The following is an 18397-nucleotide window of genomic DNA, read 5'->3' as shown; positions in this document are numbered from 1 at the left end:
TAGTATTCATCTCTATATTTATTCAGTAATAACCCATGTCCTGTACTTATGGAACCATTGTTTATCCTGCACTTGCTGCTTTTGCACTTCTGGTTAGACCTAAACTGCATTTCGTTGCCTTGTACCTGTGCCTGTGTAATGACAATAAAGTTGAATCTAATCTAATCTAATCTAATTGCAATAAAATAACATTACAATATAAAGTGCAGCGGTGATAAGAATGTAACAGTGCAGGATAAAAAAAAATGTTTTTTTGGAAAAAAGTGCGCTAAAGGATGTTGTTCAATGTTGGCAGCGCAAAATGATAATGGTGCAAAAATGCAGGAAACGTCCAGTTGTGTACTTTTAAATTTAACTGGATTATAAAAGTTCAGCAATGTTGGCAGTGCAAAATAATGATGCAAAATGGCCATAAAGTTCAGTTCTGTGCATGTGTGCCTTATATATATATATATATATATATATATATATGAATATAAATGGTTGATACTTGTATAGTGCTTTACCAAGTCTGACAACCCTAAAGCCCTTTACACTGGTCTTAAAAGTAGACGGGGTGTCTGCCTCACGGACCAAAACTGGGAGTGTTGGTTCCACAGGAGAGGAGCCTGATAGCTAGAGGATCTAGTTGAGCTGTATCTTCATTGCACACCTATCTGCACCCCAATCTTTACCTCTAAAACATCTTAGAATATGAACAATCTCACACTGACCATAAGCATTGCTCCCCACATCTCTGTTTGCCTCTGGCAGTCTGTCCATAGCGTTGACACTTGAAACCCGTGATAGGTGGAGGAACAAACCCACGTACATTAAAGCTCAAATATATTACCATCACGGGCTCTTCATTAAATGTCAACAGAACAGATTTACTATCAACTCTTACTCCGTCACGCAGGGCTTGAAGTCGTCTAATCTCTACAATGTTGCCACCTTTCAACTGCAGCTTGCGTTCATCGAGGATCAGGCCAGGATCCGTCTAGTTCAGTCTCATGTCCTTACTAACTGTGTGTCGATGTTGTACTTATATTCCTGTATTTTATTACTTTTTTAACGTCACGGCCAGGGAGCACCAGATGAAAAATAGCCTTTGATTAATCCTGGCTTTTTTAAACTCAAGAATTGTCATGTGTTTTATTAAATTGCACTGTCTCCTTTCAAATAAATAGATCAAATCCTCCATTGGGTATCCTGGAAACTACTTTCTGCTCAGCCACCACTTTCTTCCTTGCTATCTTCCTTTATCGCGCCGCTTTAATATTCCTACACTTTACAAGGAGACACCAGTCCCACAAAACTTTGGTAATTTCTCCCCCTTTGACATTTCTCAAAGCTGAAGTCAAAGACGTATTGGGCGGAATTATTACCTTTATTGAATTTAAATATGACTTTAAACTAGTCACCTCCCTCTTTCGGATTATTTGAATATTGAGAATCAGCGATTTCTAAATCTCTCTTAAACTATTCCTCGGTATTTGGATATCCTCCCTGCTTGTTTTTAGCCAATCGCGGTTTCTATTCAATGAAATTCTCAATGTAAATTGAACTCGCAAATACCACGAGAATTCAGCTTGCAGGCAATGACAATTTTGACAGCAACGCAAATCATCGCGATAGTTCGATGTCTCAAACCTCCCCATGAGCCTTTGCGAGTCCTCTTTCTAGCCAGCGCCTGAGAATGGGTACGTGCTTTTCTGCTGCGTTCGGAGGTTGAATCGTTGTCCATCCCGCGTTTTAACAGATGGATATTTCATCGCTGGTTTGCCAAGTTACAGCTTATTGATTTCAAAGTCTATTTATCTCGAACTTTGATTTCCAAAGTTAACAGATTTGGGTTTTTTGACGTAAATGTTGTGGGAGTTATCCCAAGATGGCCTCGCCGTTGCAGCTGAAGTGTGGCCGTAGACGGTTTACATTGGTACTACCTTTTTTTTGGTTTTAATTTAGTTTATTGTGAACTAATGTAGGAGATACAATGTGTTGCGTTTGTGGGAGTCAGTCTGAAAAGGTTTAACACTAGGAAGCCGGAGCGTAGTGAGCCCTGTTAGCCTGCTAGCATGCTAACAGGGCTCATGTCATGCTGCTTTTGATGCACTTAAAGGCAAACTAATGCTTATTATCCTCGGTTATGATGTGTTTATTTGTGTGTGGACGTGATTTTAAATTGTAGCCGACATCTGTTGTGATAGCTTAAGCGGTATGTTGTCTTACTGAAAACAGCAGAGGCCTTGAAGTACTTGGATTAGGACTTAAGTGGTTTTTGTGTGCCAAAAAGTCCATTTCTGTCCACGTTAAAAGAGAAAGCTTGAGTGATGTGATGAAGCTCTATTAAGCGGAATCCAAGTCCAAAATGCGGACAAACCTTACCTTGGAGAACTGATCACTCAAGCCCAGGAGCCACTGCAGTGAACCCCGTGTGTGGAAGCTGCTGTGATGTGACCATGTTTTGTTTCCCCATTTCCAGGTATCTCAAGGGACAACTGGCACAAACGCCGCAAGACCGGCGGCAAACGCAAGCCCTACCACAAGAAGAGGAAGTATGAGCTCGGGCGTCCACCTGCAAACACAAAGGTGAGCGAAAGGTCTGGTTGGTGCAGGTAACGCGTGGAGCGGCGTGGGTGATGAAAACTTGCCCTTAGGTAGGCTCCTTTTTGTTCCGTTTTGGTTCAAAGCGTAGGGCCTACCGATGGTAGGACTTGTCATAGTTACACTGACACGCAGCAGTGCCAGTCGGCTGCTTTTACTGCGGCTGCATCATTTGGTCTCTTTAACGGAGGGCTTATTTCTCGTAGCTTGGACCCCGTCGCATCCACACAGTGAGGGTCCGCGGCGGGAACAAGAAGTATCGTGCTCTGAGGTTGGACGTTGGCAACTTCTCGTGGGGCTCTGAGGGTGAGTCTCCTGTCTTTTAAGCCTGGTGCGACGTCACTTTCCATGATGAGAACTTTGTCAGTTCTGCTACTGAGTGCAAGTGGTGACTTCAAAGACTCTGAGGAAGAACATCTCTGTAGAGCTAAAGGTTTTGTTTATTCCCAAGTGTCCCATTTTCTTGCTCTGACCGTCCTTCGCCGTGTGTCCTCAGCCTGCACACGTAAGACCAGGATCATCGACGTGGTCTACAACGCCTCCAACAACGAGCTGGTCCGAACCAAGACCCTGGTGAAGAACTGCATCGTCCTCGTTGACAGCCTTCCCTTCAGGCAGTGGTATGAGGCGCACTACGCCACTCCGCTGGGACGCAAGAAGGGAGCCAAGCTGGTGGGTTTGAATTAAAACTTTTATCCTTTATTTATTTTTATATGATCTTTATCAACATTGGGTTGTGTGATGGGCTTCCTTTCAGGTTTAAAAAAATCCTGGAATTAAGCTTTTTAGGCAATTTTACTTAGTTTGAACAGGTATTTTAAAGAAAATATAAAATTTGGGATTCCAGACCTTATTCATTTACCTGAAACAAAAAACTGATATTGAGATTCTTTGTATATTTTTAGTTTTTAGGTCATTAGCTTTAGTTATAAACAGTTCTTTTGCCTCTAGAGTTTTAAATCAGGATCTGTAGTTCTTATATCAGGTGGTTTAGAGGCCAAGCACAGCATTAATGCTCCTTATTTTTCATATGGCAAACAAAATGCAGATAACCACCGACAGAATGTGTATAATAAAAGAATTGGCTTTTATTTTAATAACAGTCCAGATTTTTTTTGTGAAATGATCTTTTACCACATGGCTGGATCAAAAAGCCAACTTTAGCCTGTGCCCTTTCGTGATATAGCTTAAAAACTGCTAGATTTGTGAACTTTATGTCTGGAAAGGGATTTTTAAACTTAGACCAACAGGACATAAAATGTTCAAACTATTTCTGATTTCAGGAATAGCTAAAGGTAGCAGCAGTACCTAACACCTTTGCCCCCTAGTGGCCTACAGTAGTTGATGACCTCTGGTCTAAGATCTAATTTGAGATGTTTAGAAGTGAATATTAAAGGTTGTGCAAACTTACCTGTTGAAGCTTCAGGTCTTACCTGGTGAAGATCGATCACACGACCCTCATTTTGATACAAGTAAATTCTGAACACGTCTTTCCGTGATGATAACTTTGACCAGTTCTGCTACTGAATGAAAGTGATGACATTAGTGTCTCTGAGAAAGACGAGCTCGCAGCACCCAAATACCTGAGGAAATCTCTTTTTGATGTTCTTAGCCTAATGAGTTGTTTCCCCTCCTGCTGCAGACTCCTGAAGAGGAGGAGATCCTGAACAAGAAGAGGTCCAAGAAGACCCAGAAGAAGTACGACGAGCGTAAAAAGACGGCCAAGATCAGCAGTCTCCTGGAGGAGCAGTTCCTGCAGGGAAAACTGCTCGGTGAGTCAAACTGTTGGTCTGAACCAGGAAGTAATTCACTGTCGGGCTTCAAACTAGTAAATTGATTCCTGCAGCAAGGCATTAGTAGGGGTTAGCAAATAAAGTTCCAATGTGGAATTTACTCTTTTATAGACCCCAAAAAACACATTTTAATAATTGTATTAAAGCATATTTTTGGAACCTGATTAATGCTTTTGTTTCTAAGCTCCTCTAAGTTTGGTTTTTGCTCTTTTTTTTTTTCCCCCTGCAGCTTGCATCGCCTCCAGACCCGGCCAGTGTGGCAGGGCAGACGGCTATCTCCTGGAGGGAAAGGAGCTGGAGTTCTACCTGAGGAAGATCAAGGCCAAGAAGGGCAAATAGATGTACAGCTGTTTGATACGCCAATAAAATTCATGTGTCCCACACAGAGTTGTTTGTTCTGAGATCATTGCTCTTTTCAGAGAGGAGTGGTTTCTGTTAGATCTGGACGGCATTTTTTTATTATTGGCTAATTCTGTACTATTGGTGTCAGTGTTTTACACACAGTAAGAGTTTTCTGATTAAGCAGCCAGAGCTTGGCACTATAACATTGCTGCTGGTTAAAGGAAAGGATGAATTGGTGACTAAAAGTTTGATTTTAAGTTTGGCCAAAGTTTTTCAGCAAAGGAAGCTACAATCAGATGCTTCTAGTAATCCAGTGCACTTTGTGGACAAATACAGACATGTTGATTCTCAGTGCGACTTATAATCTGGTGTACCTTGTGGTCTGAAAAATATGGTATATATTAAAGTCTATTTGATTACTAAACAAAATAGTTTAATCAGCTGAAACCTTTCAACTCAAATTTAACCATATTGTCATTCTCAATAAGACAATTTTAGATCTATAGTGTGTTCAAATTCACGCAGCTATGGGACCCCAAGCTGCAGCTTAATCCGCTAATGCCAAGGACCTGCTCTGCACCTTGTTTGATCTATGCCTGAAGAAAAAAGAGGCTCCAAACAGTTCTAGCAATGTTTACCTAATAAAGTGGTCTTGTGTCCCTGTGCTAATAAAAATTACTACATATTTAATTAAAAAGTATCCCTTTTAGGTCGAGGTTTATAAAGCATTCACTATTATCCTGCTTTGCGTTGTGGATCTTTTTTTTTTTTTTTTTTTTGACAAAACTGGGAAATTTGAGCAAACTGGGAAGGATAGGCCTACATAAAAAAGCTGAGAAAAAAAAAATTGAAGTAAAATGTCTACCAAGCAGTTTTGAAGTAATGTGTGAAAGATACATTAATCCTTACATACAAAGCATTCAAGTAAAATAACAGCATTACGTGATCACCCATTCCGTACTTCTGTTTAAGACCAGCATACTTAACCCACTTGGTTCACCTCTTAGTGAATATGGTTCTTTGAAGTCGAAGGGAGGAGGTAATTCTTTCCATAAGGTAAATGTCATTTACAATGCTTATCCACTCCAGTATTGTGGGTGGGTCGGGGGTGGACCAACGTCTTGTGATTGCTTTTTTTATCAGCCGTTATCAAAATATCAAACGAGTATTCATCAGCCATCCTGACCTGTAAATCAAAATTTCCTAAAAATAATGTAGGAAACTGCATTGGTAGATTGGTGTTAAATAGACCACTTAGTACTTTATGAAGCTCTGCCCAAAAAGGTTTGATCACTGGGCATTCCCAAAAGAAATGCCAATGATTGGCTTCCAGGTGTCCGCACACAGCTTCCACTCTGGTAATATGTTTCTTTTGTTTTGGTGTAAGAAAAAAACGGATCACACACTTCCATCCAAACTCTCGCCATGAATGGGAGCTGGTGCATTTCCACTGGGATTGGCAGATGTCAAGCCAATCCTCCTTAGATATTGACAGGTTACCCTCCCTCTCCCAATTTTTCCTAACAATCTGCATTGTGGGGCTTTTTAGACAATAGACCTTTATGAATTCTGGAGATGACACCCTTGTTTGATTTTCCTTGGTAAGCATCAATAAAGATTTTTGATATAGGGCCACTAAGGTCGGTTTCCTTGCTGATATGTGCAAAGCGACTACGCACCTGGAGGAACCTAAAAAATTCAGTTTGGTCCAGATTATGGTCTTTCTTTAATCTATCAAAGCTTTTAAATTGTCCCTTTTCTGTAAGTGAACAGTATGTTGTTATCCCTTTTGAAATCCACGATTTAAATCCTTTATTTTGCCAAAATTTTCTTCAATTGAATAAAAACAAAACAGAAGTAATAATATTTGGACCAATAGAGGAGAGATCAAAAGTTAACACACAGCTTCAGTCGCTTCAGCTAAAAACCACTAATCAGGCCTGAAATCTGGGTGTAGTGATGGACTCAGACCTGAACCTTCAAAAGCATCTAAAGACAGTTACAAGGTCGGCTTTCTATCACCTGAGGAACATTTCCAGGATTAAAGGACTGATGTCTCAGCAGGATCTAGAAAAACTAATCCATGCGTTTATTTTTAGTCGAATTGATTACTGCAACGGTGTCTTCACAGGTCTGCCTAAAAAGTGGATCAGACAGCTGCAGCTGATCCAGAACGCTGCTGCCCGCGTCCTCACTAAGACTAAGAAAGTAGAGCACATAACCCCAGTTCTAAAGTCCTTACACTGGCTCCCTGTATCTCAGAGAATAGACTTTAAAATACTTCTGTTAGTCTATAAATCCCTAAATGGCTTAGCACCTAAATACATCACAGACTTGTTATCAGCGTATAAACCCTCCAGACCACTAAGGTCTTCTGGCTCCAGCCTACTCTGCATACCTAGAACCAGAACTAAACACAGAGAAGCAGCATTCAGTTCCTATGCTCCAATTATCTGGAACAAACTTCCAGAAAACTGTAAAGATGTGGAAAACCTTAGTTCCTTTAAATCAAGATTAAAAACACATTTGTTTAAAATTGCCTTCAACTGTCCTAGTTAACTGAATCACCACTTTTTTGTTCTATTTTCTATCTATATTTTATTCCTACTTGCTTTTATTCTGTTTTATTTTGCTATATTTTAATCATGTAAAGCACTTTGCATTGTCTTTGTACTGAATTGTGCTATATAAATAAATTTGCCTTGCCTTGCCTTGCCTTGCCTTTATCTGTTGCATTAGCCCTAAGTTCCGGATCATAAGCACACCATTGAATCATTTGTAACCTGTCATTTAGTTTATACTCATCCTTTATCATGTTCCAGATTTTTAACTGCGCTTTGATCCATGGATTCTGTACCTTATCTATTAGTCCTCCCAGGTGTTTGTGAGCTAATACTGCTTGTATTGGGGGGTCAGTTTGGCTTAAGAGTTCTATATTTTCCATCTAGCTTTGAATGATGGATTACACAGATTAACTAAAGGTCTAATCTGGGCTGCATAAAAATAATCTCTAAAATTAGGTAGTGACATTCCCCCTTGCTCTTTTGGAAGTTGTAAAGTCTTAAATCTAATCCTTGGTTTTTTACCCTGCCAGATAAATCTAGAAATAAGCTTATTTAGTTCAGAGAATTGTTTTGAGGGAATTTCCACAGGGAGTGCCTGAAATAGGTAGAGATATCGTGGGAGAATATTCATTCTTACGGAATCAATTCTGTGACTAAGACTAAGAAAAGAAATTGAGTTCCATCTGTGCATGTCGTCTTTAATTTTCGCCAAGAGCGGGCCATAATTTATCTCTGCTGATGTTCGAATTATTTTTGGCAAGTTTATTCCGAGATATTTCAATGATTTTTGATCCCAATTAAAATGGTATTTGTCTCTAAGATGATTTGTGGGTTTATAGTTAATAGTCAAAATTTGTGTCTTGTATATTTAATTTATATCCTGAGTAGTTGGATCATATATTTTTTTTGCACTCTAGGTTAGTCAGTCATCCCTCTATGGAATAATATAAGAGCTCATTTCTCCCCCTATTTTGTTTGTGTGTATATATATATCTATATATATATAGATATATATATATCTATATATATATATACTCTCACCCATCCCTCGTACTCCTGAGCAGGTGGGAGGCTCTCCATCTCTCAACCTCAGGTCCTCTGCCAGAGGCCTGGGAACTTGGGAGTTCTTAAGATCTTAGCTGTTCCTAAGATCTTCTGGACTGAGATGTCTGATGTTTCTCCAGGTTTTTGCAGAAATCTGTTTGTATTTGGAGGTCCCAGATCTTAGCTCTGTCGTTCTCCACACCTTGGGAGGTGACTCCCATTTTGACCTGGGTCTCTCCAGTTGGTATTCTGATCAGAGGTTTCTGTGCACTATACCAGCCACTTGGTTATGGCGTTCCATGTATTCCTTCCCTGCTAGAATCCTACATCCTGCTGTGAGATGCTGGGTGGTTTCTGGGGCCTCTTTGCACAGCCTGCACCTGGGATCTTACCTGGTACGGTAGATCTGGGCCTCTATTGCTCTGATGCTCAAGGCCTGTTCCTGTGCTGCCATGATTAGTGCTTCAGTGCTGTCCTTTAGTCCAGTCCTCTAAACGTTGGTAGGATTTGGTCATATCAGCCACTTCAGCTTTCTGTCCATGGTACCTCTCATGCAGGGATTTTCCTCCCACGATAGTTCCTTGTCATCCAGCTTCCATTGTCTGAGACATTCACTGAGCGCTTGCTCCTTTGGGGCCATCTTCCTGATATATATTGACTTTGTAAAGTGCCTTGAGATGACATGTTTCATGATTTGGCGCTATATAAATAAAATTGAATTGAATTGAATTGAATATATTTATGGAGCTTGGATGTCTTGTCTTCAATGGTGGCTCTGATGCTCATTAGGCCTCTGCATCCTTTGTACTTAGTGTATAGCCTGTGGATAGTAGATTTGGGGTGGAATCCACCCCAAATCTTTTGGCAAAATCTTTGGCCAAATCTAGCTTTTGAGTCTAAACATCAATGGTCTGAATTTCCTCCATTGGCCAATTTATTATCCCCAGCAGGGTATATATATATATATATATATATATATATATATATATATATATATATATATATATATATATATATATATATATATATATATGTGTGTGTGTGTGTGATTGTTCTAAATGTTGTCCATCCTGTAATACCGTGTTGATCACAAACTAATTCACACATTATCCATACTGAGCTACAGGTGAATTTTATTTGCGTTATTTTATAACACTAATCACTATTTTTATAACTCTAATCTGCAGAATAACCTGGCGTTGAGACCCTCATTGTGGGACAGTTTTAATTTTCCATTGCGTTAAATGAAGTCTGCTATAAACAGCAGAGGTGAACCTCGTTAGATAAAAACTGGGACAAAAGTCACAGCGAAGATGCCGAAGCAGCGACACGTGACCGCTGTCCGCTGCTGTGATTGGTTGAGCGGGTGTCAACGTAGAGCTGGAACAGAGCGAGCTGACGACCAGTCGGTTGTGTTTATGCTAAAGGTTCAACAATGCTTCTCAACAAGGTACGGTTTCCTCCACGGCTTAAATACTATTAACAGACGCAGTGATGTGTATTTAGCCCGTTAACGTGTATGTCTACGCCTTAAATTTATTTTATTTTCATCCGAAGCAAGGTGAGTTTTAACTGTTACGTCACAGGCTAACGTTAGCTATCAGATTGCTCTAAAACGGCTACAACATTGAAAAATAAAAACAAATGTCTACGAGTTATCAGCAAGTATATTCTGCTCAATTATTTAGACACAGTTTGAATTATCTTCCGCATCTCCTGGCTCTTCCGTATCTGTGCCTGTTTATTTCTGTTTTTGTGTCCTGTCTGGCAATGTGTCAATAAGAATTGTCTTAATGCCAAAAAGGGCCAGATTTTACTTTCACTAGTGGGGCCTTACTGCTTTAGCCATAGTACTCAGCTAGATTTATATATGCAAGAAGCTTTATTAGATTTCATGCTGGGACTATTTCATGTTAGAAACGGAGAGGTAGGAGAGGAAAAAAGGAGAGAAACAGATGAGACAAAAATGCTAAAAGGGAGAAAAGGTGAAAAATTGGAAAGGGAGAGAGCAATATAACATCATCTGAGTCTGCTTCTACACCTGCATATATATATATATATATATATATATATATATATATATATATATATATATATATATATATATATATATATATACAAACCAAGCAGATAAAGTATTACAGCAACAATCAACCAATGCCTTGATAAGATCACTGAAGAATATACAGTATTATTTAATACATGTATAGAGTGACAGCTGAAGATAATAATAGAGGTTTTCTCTATAGAAGTGGATCTAAATTCCAGAATCCAAGCAGTGATTGTGTATGAAAGGTTTATCCATGAGAAGAATGCTCAATAATGGTTGTGAGGAACCAAAGACCCGCATCCCAGAGCACCGAGGCAGACGCCAAAAGAACCAGGACCCCAGATGCCCGAAGGGATCCCCAGAGCAAAGTTGCCAAAGAAACAATCAGTTACCAACAGCCACAACGCTGCTCTGCCGTCAGCCAGCTACGCCGGAGCAAATCCAGCCATGGCCCCAGGGACCCTGTTTATTATATGTAGCATAACTGCAGCGTAACATTTACTTTAATGCTGCTTTTTTGTCCTTCACGCAGGTGTTCAGAGCCAGCCTTCGGTCTGGGATTCGCCTGCAGAGCTCCAGTGCCACTGCAGCTAAAGCAGCTTCCAGCGGTCATGCAGGATCCTCTGGCTTCTCCTTCGGTGAGTGGGAGGAAAACGTAACACTAAACGGCGTCTGAAGGGCTGTTGGTCCTCCAGACCCGTTGTTTCTGACCTCTTCCGATGCTCCCCCGCCTTTCCAACGCATTCAGATAACCACACACACCCCAATGCTAAAAACATAACTTCGCTAACTGATTGTTTCTTTGTTGATAAAAACTAATTTTCTTCCTAAACAAACTGCCGCCTTTCTCTTTTATAGTTTTGTCCAGTCAGCAGGTTTTATTTACTTTTTTTTACCAGAATTTATTTCCTCCCAAACCATTTCACATAGCCATGCAGCAACATGCATTCAGAATAGAAATATAGAAAATATCCTTAATTGTCCCTCAGTGGGAAATTGTAGGTGTACCAGCAGTGAAGTGAAAACAAATGAAAAAGAATAAGAGACTAACCTTACAACATCGGGAAATAATACAATTATTAAAAATGGCACATTCTGAGTAAAAGAAATGTGAAAGTCATTCAAAAATGTCAAAACATGCACAAAAACAAACTATTTACAATAATTGTATAAAAAAACCCTGCAAAAACAGCAGAGATGTCAAAAACTTATGGAGTTTGTTGGGAGTTGTGATGGTTTTGAAGTCTAACCGGTGCTGGGAGGAAGGATCTGCCATTATTTATTTTAATGATTCCATAAACACACTTGCAGAGGGTAGGTTTGTGTAAAAGCTGCATACAACTTTAAAATGTTTAAAAGCTGCTGACATTATCTCGGCGTTAAGGCCTGAGCCTCCCAGGCTCCACATGTTTGGGTCAAGATGGTCCCTGCTTGAACTAACTATTTATAAAAGAAGAGTTTTGTTTGATGAGTTGGGTCTGCACTCGTGTCTTTGGAAAACTCAAAATGAAAGTATATATGTTTATCAAGAATAAATGATTTATTTCTACTGCTGTTGTTTGGATGCACAGAACTGACGGATCAGCAGAAGGAGTTCCAGCAGCTGGCGAGGAGGTTCGCTCGTGAAGAGATGCTCCCTGAGGCTGCCGCTTACGACAGGAGTGCTGAAGTACGTTTGCAGAAAGAGAGGCTGAATTTATTTGTTTTTAAGCTAAAAATGAACAAAACTTTAATCCTTACACTGTTCAGTTTTGTATTGTTTTCTTTAAAGGTCTAAAGTTTAAATACCAACGCTGTAGCAGCAATGCTGTTGGTTTGGTATTTATTAAATGTTGTTCTGTTATTTGGAAACGGATTAAAGAGAGATGCAGGATAATATATCAGAATAATGTGATGATATGTATTTAGAAACGTAAAGGATTCAGCCCAGCTGCTGTTTTGTCTCACTGCGTGTTTATTTAATGTTTCTAATCACGTTGCTGCGTTAACGTGAGCTGTCGACCTTTAACCCTTCCTCTCCCAGTATCCGTTCCCCATCATCAAGAAGGCATGGGAGCTGGGTCTGGTGAACGGTCACATCCCTCAGGAGTACGGTACGCTGCTCTCTCATTCATTTTACACCAAGAAAATTCAGCATTTCTCCTCTTTCTGCTGACTTTGCTCACATTTATATTTTACTACCCAAATTCTAACTAGATGTTCAGTAACAGTTCAATGGGGTTTATAAAAAGTTAGGAAAATTAGCTAACAGATGGAGACAGTCTTTGGTTTGCCAAAGCACAACTTAGATTTTTGTCCAACTTTTTTTTTATATATATATTTTTTATTGGCCTACTTGTTTATTGTTTGGGTTTTTGGAGTTACTAGTAGAACACCAGCAGATAAATGTAAACGTTTTTATAAAACAAGTCAAATCTAAGGCATCTTGTGGCCTCGAGACCCTTTTAGATCGTGGCTTTAAACTGGGCCACTTCCAAAACTGAGTTTGGTGTAGGTGCCAAACAAAGTGTTGGCATTTTTGTTTTACAAAATAATTTATTGATATCGAAGACAAAACTCTACTTTAAAGAATCTGAATTTTGAGTTGGACTTTTCCAAAGTCTGATCTTTGTAGATATTAAATCTGAGTTGATTTTAAACTAGTCCATGTGCCAGAAAACCCCCTATGGGAAATCCCAGTTAGGAGTAGGGCTGGATGATATAGAAAAAAAAGCATATTGATAAAATAGAAATCATAATGATCGATATCGATAATTATTAACAAATTCAAAGCATATATTTTAAGTGCAGCCCTGGACATTTTATGCTTTTGCTTAGTAACTTATTTTTAGATACAGAACACACAAACGCTGATTTCAAACTAAACCCTTTATTCAACCAAGTTTTTACCAAAAGTTTCTAAAAAATAAAAAATAAAAAGAACACATGCTCTCTGAAATTCCTGAAGGGGGCGGAGCTTGGTGACGGAGCGTTCGTGTGTCTGTGTTTCTGATTGGTTGAGAGGATGTAGTGACTGTAATATTAACGTACATGATAGGCTAGAATGTAAAAGGAAGGAAAACAGTTGTTCTGTTGAAATTTTTTTGTTGACCCTTTTTTTTCTATCTATCTATAAATATACGTCTATCGATTAATATATATTTTGTTATTGAATTATCATCCAGCCCTAGTTAGGAGCCAATTTTATTATGTTTGACTCATGATTTGTCAAAAAAATTGGTTAGAAAATGCAACAAGGTAAATGTTCTCAATCTTGATATAAAAAATGCAAAAGTTTGTCTGTGGAAAAGCTCATTTAGTTTGTAAATGAAAAAAATAGTTGATGTCCTGAATGAAAGACCTGTAGTTAAATCTCCTTGTTTCAGATAATTGTTCTGAAATTAGATGAATAAGAGGTTGTCTTTTAGTAATTAATAATCACGTGAGACTTCGTTGGGGGATCCTGCATTTTGTTTAATTAATTCAGTAATGGTATTAAATGCATCTTTTTAAATTCCGTATCAAATCAGTCAGAAGATACAACAAGCTGAACAACGGCCACATTTACCACATGGTGATACTCAGACTAACCTGAACAGGACGCTCTTCCTGCTCCTCATGTTGTGCTGCCGTCTTTCCTCCTAGGTGGGATGGGTCTGTCCATCTTTGACGCCTGCCTCATCACAGAGGAGCTGGCCTACGCCTGCACAGGAATGCAGACCGCCATTGAGGCGAACTCTCTGGGGGTAAGTGCAACGGGAACCAGGCGGCCGGCCTGGAACCAACGTGGAAGGACATCATCAGGGCAGGAGAGGAGATACTGATGGAGCAGGCTTTTTTTTATTACGTTTTATTAAAATGTTCCGTCTAAACTTCCAGAAAAGGCTGTTTTGAGATTTATTTCAGGTTTTAAGGCTTTCTAGTTTGATCAAACAGTCGTAGGATTATAAAATGAAACCAGGAGCCACAGGTGAATATTACGTCCCTGTTCTGTTTAATTTTTCTCTAGTTTAGTTTCCCCAGCCTTCCCCCTCCTGTGCCTTAAAATGTTGCAGCATCGATTTGGCTCAAAACAAATCTCGTCTGCCCAAAATAATTTCATCTTCCAAGTTTGAAATGCGTCCTAAGAGACTCCCTTATTGCTTCCAGACCGATGTTACGGCTCTTGACGTCCTCCTCCCAGACAGATTTTACGCCTCATCAATCATTGCGATCCGTACTGTAGCTCCGCATCACTGAACATATTGTTTCCGTCTCGCAGCAAATGCCGGTTATCATTGCTGGGAATGAAGCGCAGAAGAAGAAATACCTGGGAAGGATGACGGAGGAGCCGCTGATGTGTGTAAGTTTGGAGTCGGACAAGCTGCTAGTTTTTAATTTATGTCTTTATGTTTTTATTTCCTGAAACTACAAACGCATTGACGTTGGGGTTATTGTTTATTAATATCTCATTAAATCAAACCATTTTTAAACACAGGCAACATTAAAGAATTTAGATTGGGATGTAATTTTATATAGTTTATTCCTCATTGACATTTTTTTCTTGGTCATGCAATCTCAATCTCATGCAATATTCTTGCACAAATGCCCTTTGCACAATCAATTCTGCACATACAAATGGTTTTAAAAAATACTCACCTGTACACTGTGACCTATCCTGCATTGTCTACATTTAAATTGTTTACTTTTAAATCACTGCTGCACCTTATACTGTAATTTTAACTGCAATTTACAAGCTGGATGCAACGAAATTTCGTTCTGTACGCACTCTGTGCATACAAAATGACAAATAAAGTTGTCTAAGTCTTAAGTCTAAGTCAGAAATGACAAGAAGCCCTGATTTCTTTGTTCCCCACAGGCGTACTGCGTCACTGAACCCGGGGCGGGCTCCGACGTGGCCGGCCTGAGGACCCGGGCCGTGAAGATGGGAGACGAGTACGTCGTCAACGGACAGAAGATGTGGATCACCAACGGAGGGAAAGCTAACTGGTGTGTGTTTACGGCTGGCTGCCGGTGGGGGGGGGGTGGTTCTGAGGCTGCGTCATTCATAGATGTCTGTTTTTTGTGTATTTCCTTAGGTACTTCCTCCTCGCTCGCACCAATCCTGATCCCAAATGTCCAACTAGCAAAGCGTTCACTGGCTTCATTGTGGATGCCGACACTCCAGGGATTCAGATCGGAAGGAAGGTGAAGTGAACTTTACCACAATAAACAGACAATGTCATCCGTCCGCTAAGGAGTGGACCGTGTTGTTGTGTGTGTGGCACGTTCTGATCTGCTCTGTGCTTTCAGGAGATGAATATGGGCCAGAGGTGCTCCGACACCAGAGGCATCACATTCGAAGACGTCAGGATACCGAAGGAGAACGTCCTGATCGCAGAGGGAGCCGGGTTCAAAATCGCCATGGGTGCCTTTGACAACACCCGGCCACCAGTGAGTGCTCCAGCTTGACCTGGAGGAACCAGTCAGGAATAAATGATTTAAATGTTTCTCACCATGTTTGAAATGAGCAGGAGGCAGAAATGGGCTTTAGTTGTTATTTTCAGAAGGGTTTTTTGAAAGTTAGGCGAAAAAATCCAAGCTTGTTTTAAGCGTTCACGGGCGGTAAGACTTAGAAGGTTAGAAAGAGATAGAACTTACCGTATTTTTCAGACTATTAAGAGCACGTAAAATCCTTAAATGTTCTCACAAATTGATGGTGCGCCTTATATATGATTAAAGTTAAGATTACTGACTGATTTTCTGTGGTACATTGCGCTAAAAAGTGTGTTAAAATGTGTAAGTAGGACTCTGGTTAGCAGAGAAGCCGCTCCGCTCAATGGATATTCAGAGCATTACGGTATACTGGGTCACTACCTGATAGGACCCCTGAGCTGTCTATAAGACTGCCTGACTGTAATGTCTAAACTAGAAGTGCATTCATGTAAAGGCCCCCACAAACTCGGATGTAGTTCACTCCACAGAGGTCCTCGCATACAGGTACATGTCACACTATAAACTACTCAGAGGCAGGAAGTCTTCACATTAAACTGTTTTATATGTGACACTGAACTGCTCCAAGCAGGCAGTCTCCAGGACACAGCATCACATCCCTCTCTGTTCTCACTGACAGGTGGGAGTCTGCTGGAAAAGAAACGGCTCTAGGTGCTCAGCTAGCTAATCACACGTTTTACCATCCGTTCTGTCGCTTCGTCCCACTGACAGAAAGTGTGGGAATAGTAGGAATTTGACACAGGAAATGTAGGCAACAGTATGCTGGACTATGAAGGTAAATGTCCGTGGAGAGTCGGCCAAGCTCACAGGATGCAAGATTATGTGGAATCCTTTTGGCAGCCCACGTCCGGAGTAAGTGTTAGCAACAGTAAACCTAGTAAGTTAATTCAATATAAAAGTTTTGTTTATTTTGGCTTTATGTTAGAAACAGGGCAGTGTGGTCCAACTACTCTGTCCTCCTGACAGAGACGGATAGAGAGCTGTGGACGTGAAGGTGTAATATTACACTCTTGGGAAGAATATTTAGTGCGCCATATGCTCCGAAAAATACGGTAAATGGGTCGTATTTGGATTTTAGCTGCTAAACCAACACAATAATGTCAGTAAATGGAGAGATGGAAGAAAAGCAATTCACTGTTTTCATTTTTAAATCAGGTTCCAGCTTTTAGTGGATTTAACTTTTGCAATAACTAATGTGGTGAATTTATTCCAGGTGGCAGCGGGAGCAACAGGCCTGGCCCAGCGGGCTCTTGATGAAGCCACCAACTACGCCCTGGAGAGGAAGACCTTCGGCAAAGTCATCGCTGAGGTTTGTTTTGAACATTCAGGACAGAGTTGATTTATTTTACATCCTTTTTCAGCTACGCTGCTGTCCGTCTATGACTGGCTGAAGGTGATCACAGAGTCTGTTCTCTCTGTTTGTTGTTTGGCAGCATCAGGCCGTGTCGTTCCTCCTGGCTGAGATGGCCATGAAGGTGGAGCTGGCCCGCATGGCGTACCAGCGGTCCGCTTGGGAAGTGGACCAAGGCCGCAGGAACACCTACTACGCCTCCATCGCCAAGGCCTTCGCCGGGGACATCGCCAATCAGGTGGCCACCGACGCCGTTCAGGTCTTCGGAGGCAACGGCTTCAACAGCGACTACCCGGTGGAGAAGCTGATGAGGGACGCAAAGATCTACCAGGTGAGGAGCAATCTCTACATCCCTCGTCAACATCCAGACACGCAGACTTCCCTAAATCTGATTTCTTTCTTGTAGATCTACGAAGGCACGGCTCAAATCCAAAGGCTCATTATCGCCAGGGAACACCTGGGAAAATTCAAGAAATGAAGCGTTTGCCTGCCGCCGTCCTCATTTAGAGCAACTTCCTGTTAGCCTCTGCAGCTCTGTTCATAACGTGTTTCTGTAAGATGGATTCTTGTTCAGGATGCAGCGCCGATCCTTCCTGCCTTAAACGATTCAGATCATCAATCTGAACCACGGGGTCCTGATTCTAATAGTCCGGTTCAGATCATGAAAAGGAAGCTCACTTTGAAAATATCGACAGCATTGCGCAATGTTTCAGAGCTTTGCTGTGAGGAATATCACACAGACTGCTTATTGTCTGTTCTTATAGCATCAGAAATACATCTTTAAGCATTAATCAGCCGTTGGTTGTAAAATTGAACTAAAGTAGCTCTTCTGTTAATCTTGTCCATCTTTTCTGTAAGGTTTTATTGTGTCACACTTTCAGCCTTTTAATAACAGTCTTGCTCATCTTCTTGCCTTATTTTGCCTGCATCCGTCTGACTGTTCACGTCTCAAAAAGATCAAACGTGTAAAAATAACTTTAAACTTGAACAGAATGTGTAGAAAGATGTTAAGAATGTCTGATAATGCGGTTTTTCTATCTGATCAGTAACATTCTGCCTGTTTTTACATTTGAAATGAGATTAAAACTGTTTTACAGTAAGACTTCAGTAATGTTGGATGTAATACTGTAATTTAAGGGTTTATTCACAGCCTGAATGCCGTCATTTCATTAAATTATTTCACTTCTGCTCAGAG

At 40.5% G+C, this 18397-nt stretch overlaps 2 protein-coding genes and 3 non-coding genes across 5 annotated transcripts; all 5 read left to right on the top strand.

The window, feature by feature from the left end:
* Positions 1-1580: 1580 nt before the first annotated feature.
* rps8a (ribosomal protein S8a) lies at positions 1581-4763 on the top strand. Its single transcript, XM_012851869.3, has 6 exons — positions 1581-1682; positions 2465-2571; positions 2793-2892; positions 3083-3258; positions 4229-4358; positions 4609-4763. Exons 1-6 carry the CDS (start codon positions 1679-1681, stop codon positions 4716-4718), a joined length of 627 nt encoding a protein of 208 aa, XP_012707323.1. The 5' UTR covers positions 1581-1678; the 3' UTR covers positions 4719-4763.
* LOC118563502 lies at positions 2612-2720 on the top strand. Its single transcript, XR_004931260.1, has one exon. It is a non-coding gene; the product is annotated as a small nucleolar RNA SNORD46 (small nucleolar RNA).
* LOC118563501 lies at positions 2930-2998 on the top strand. The gene has a single exon (XR_004931259.1). It is a non-coding gene; the product is annotated as a small nucleolar RNA SNORD38 (small nucleolar RNA).
* On the top strand, positions 4077-4145 carry LOC118563500. Its single transcript, XR_004931258.1, has one exon. It is a non-coding gene; the product is annotated as a small nucleolar RNA SNORD38 (small nucleolar RNA).
* A 4876-nt stretch (positions 4764-9639) lies between the features above and the next one.
* Positions 9640-18397, top strand: acadm (acyl-CoA dehydrogenase medium chain). The gene is made up of 12 exons (XM_036138534.1): positions 9640-9779; positions 10912-11017; positions 11951-12048; positions 12403-12472; positions 14004-14104; positions 14620-14700; positions 15217-15347; positions 15437-15545; positions 15651-15791; positions 17065-17160; positions 17285-17533; positions 17609-18397. Exons 1-12 carry the CDS (start codon positions 9765-9767, stop codon positions 17678-17680), a joined length of 1269 nt encoding a protein of 422 aa, XP_035994427.1. The 5' UTR covers positions 9640-9764; the 3' UTR covers positions 17681-18397.

The sequence above is a fragment of the Fundulus heteroclitus genome, chromosome 6, assembly GCF_011125445.2.
Source record: "Fundulus heteroclitus isolate FHET01 chromosome 6, MU-UCD_Fhet_4.1, whole genome shotgun sequence".
NCBI classification, from domain to species: domain Eukaryota; kingdom Metazoa; phylum Chordata; class Actinopteri; order Cyprinodontiformes; family Fundulidae; genus Fundulus; species Fundulus heteroclitus.
Note: the sequence above shows the minus strand (reverse complement) of the source record. Positions and strands in the feature narration are given on the sequence as shown.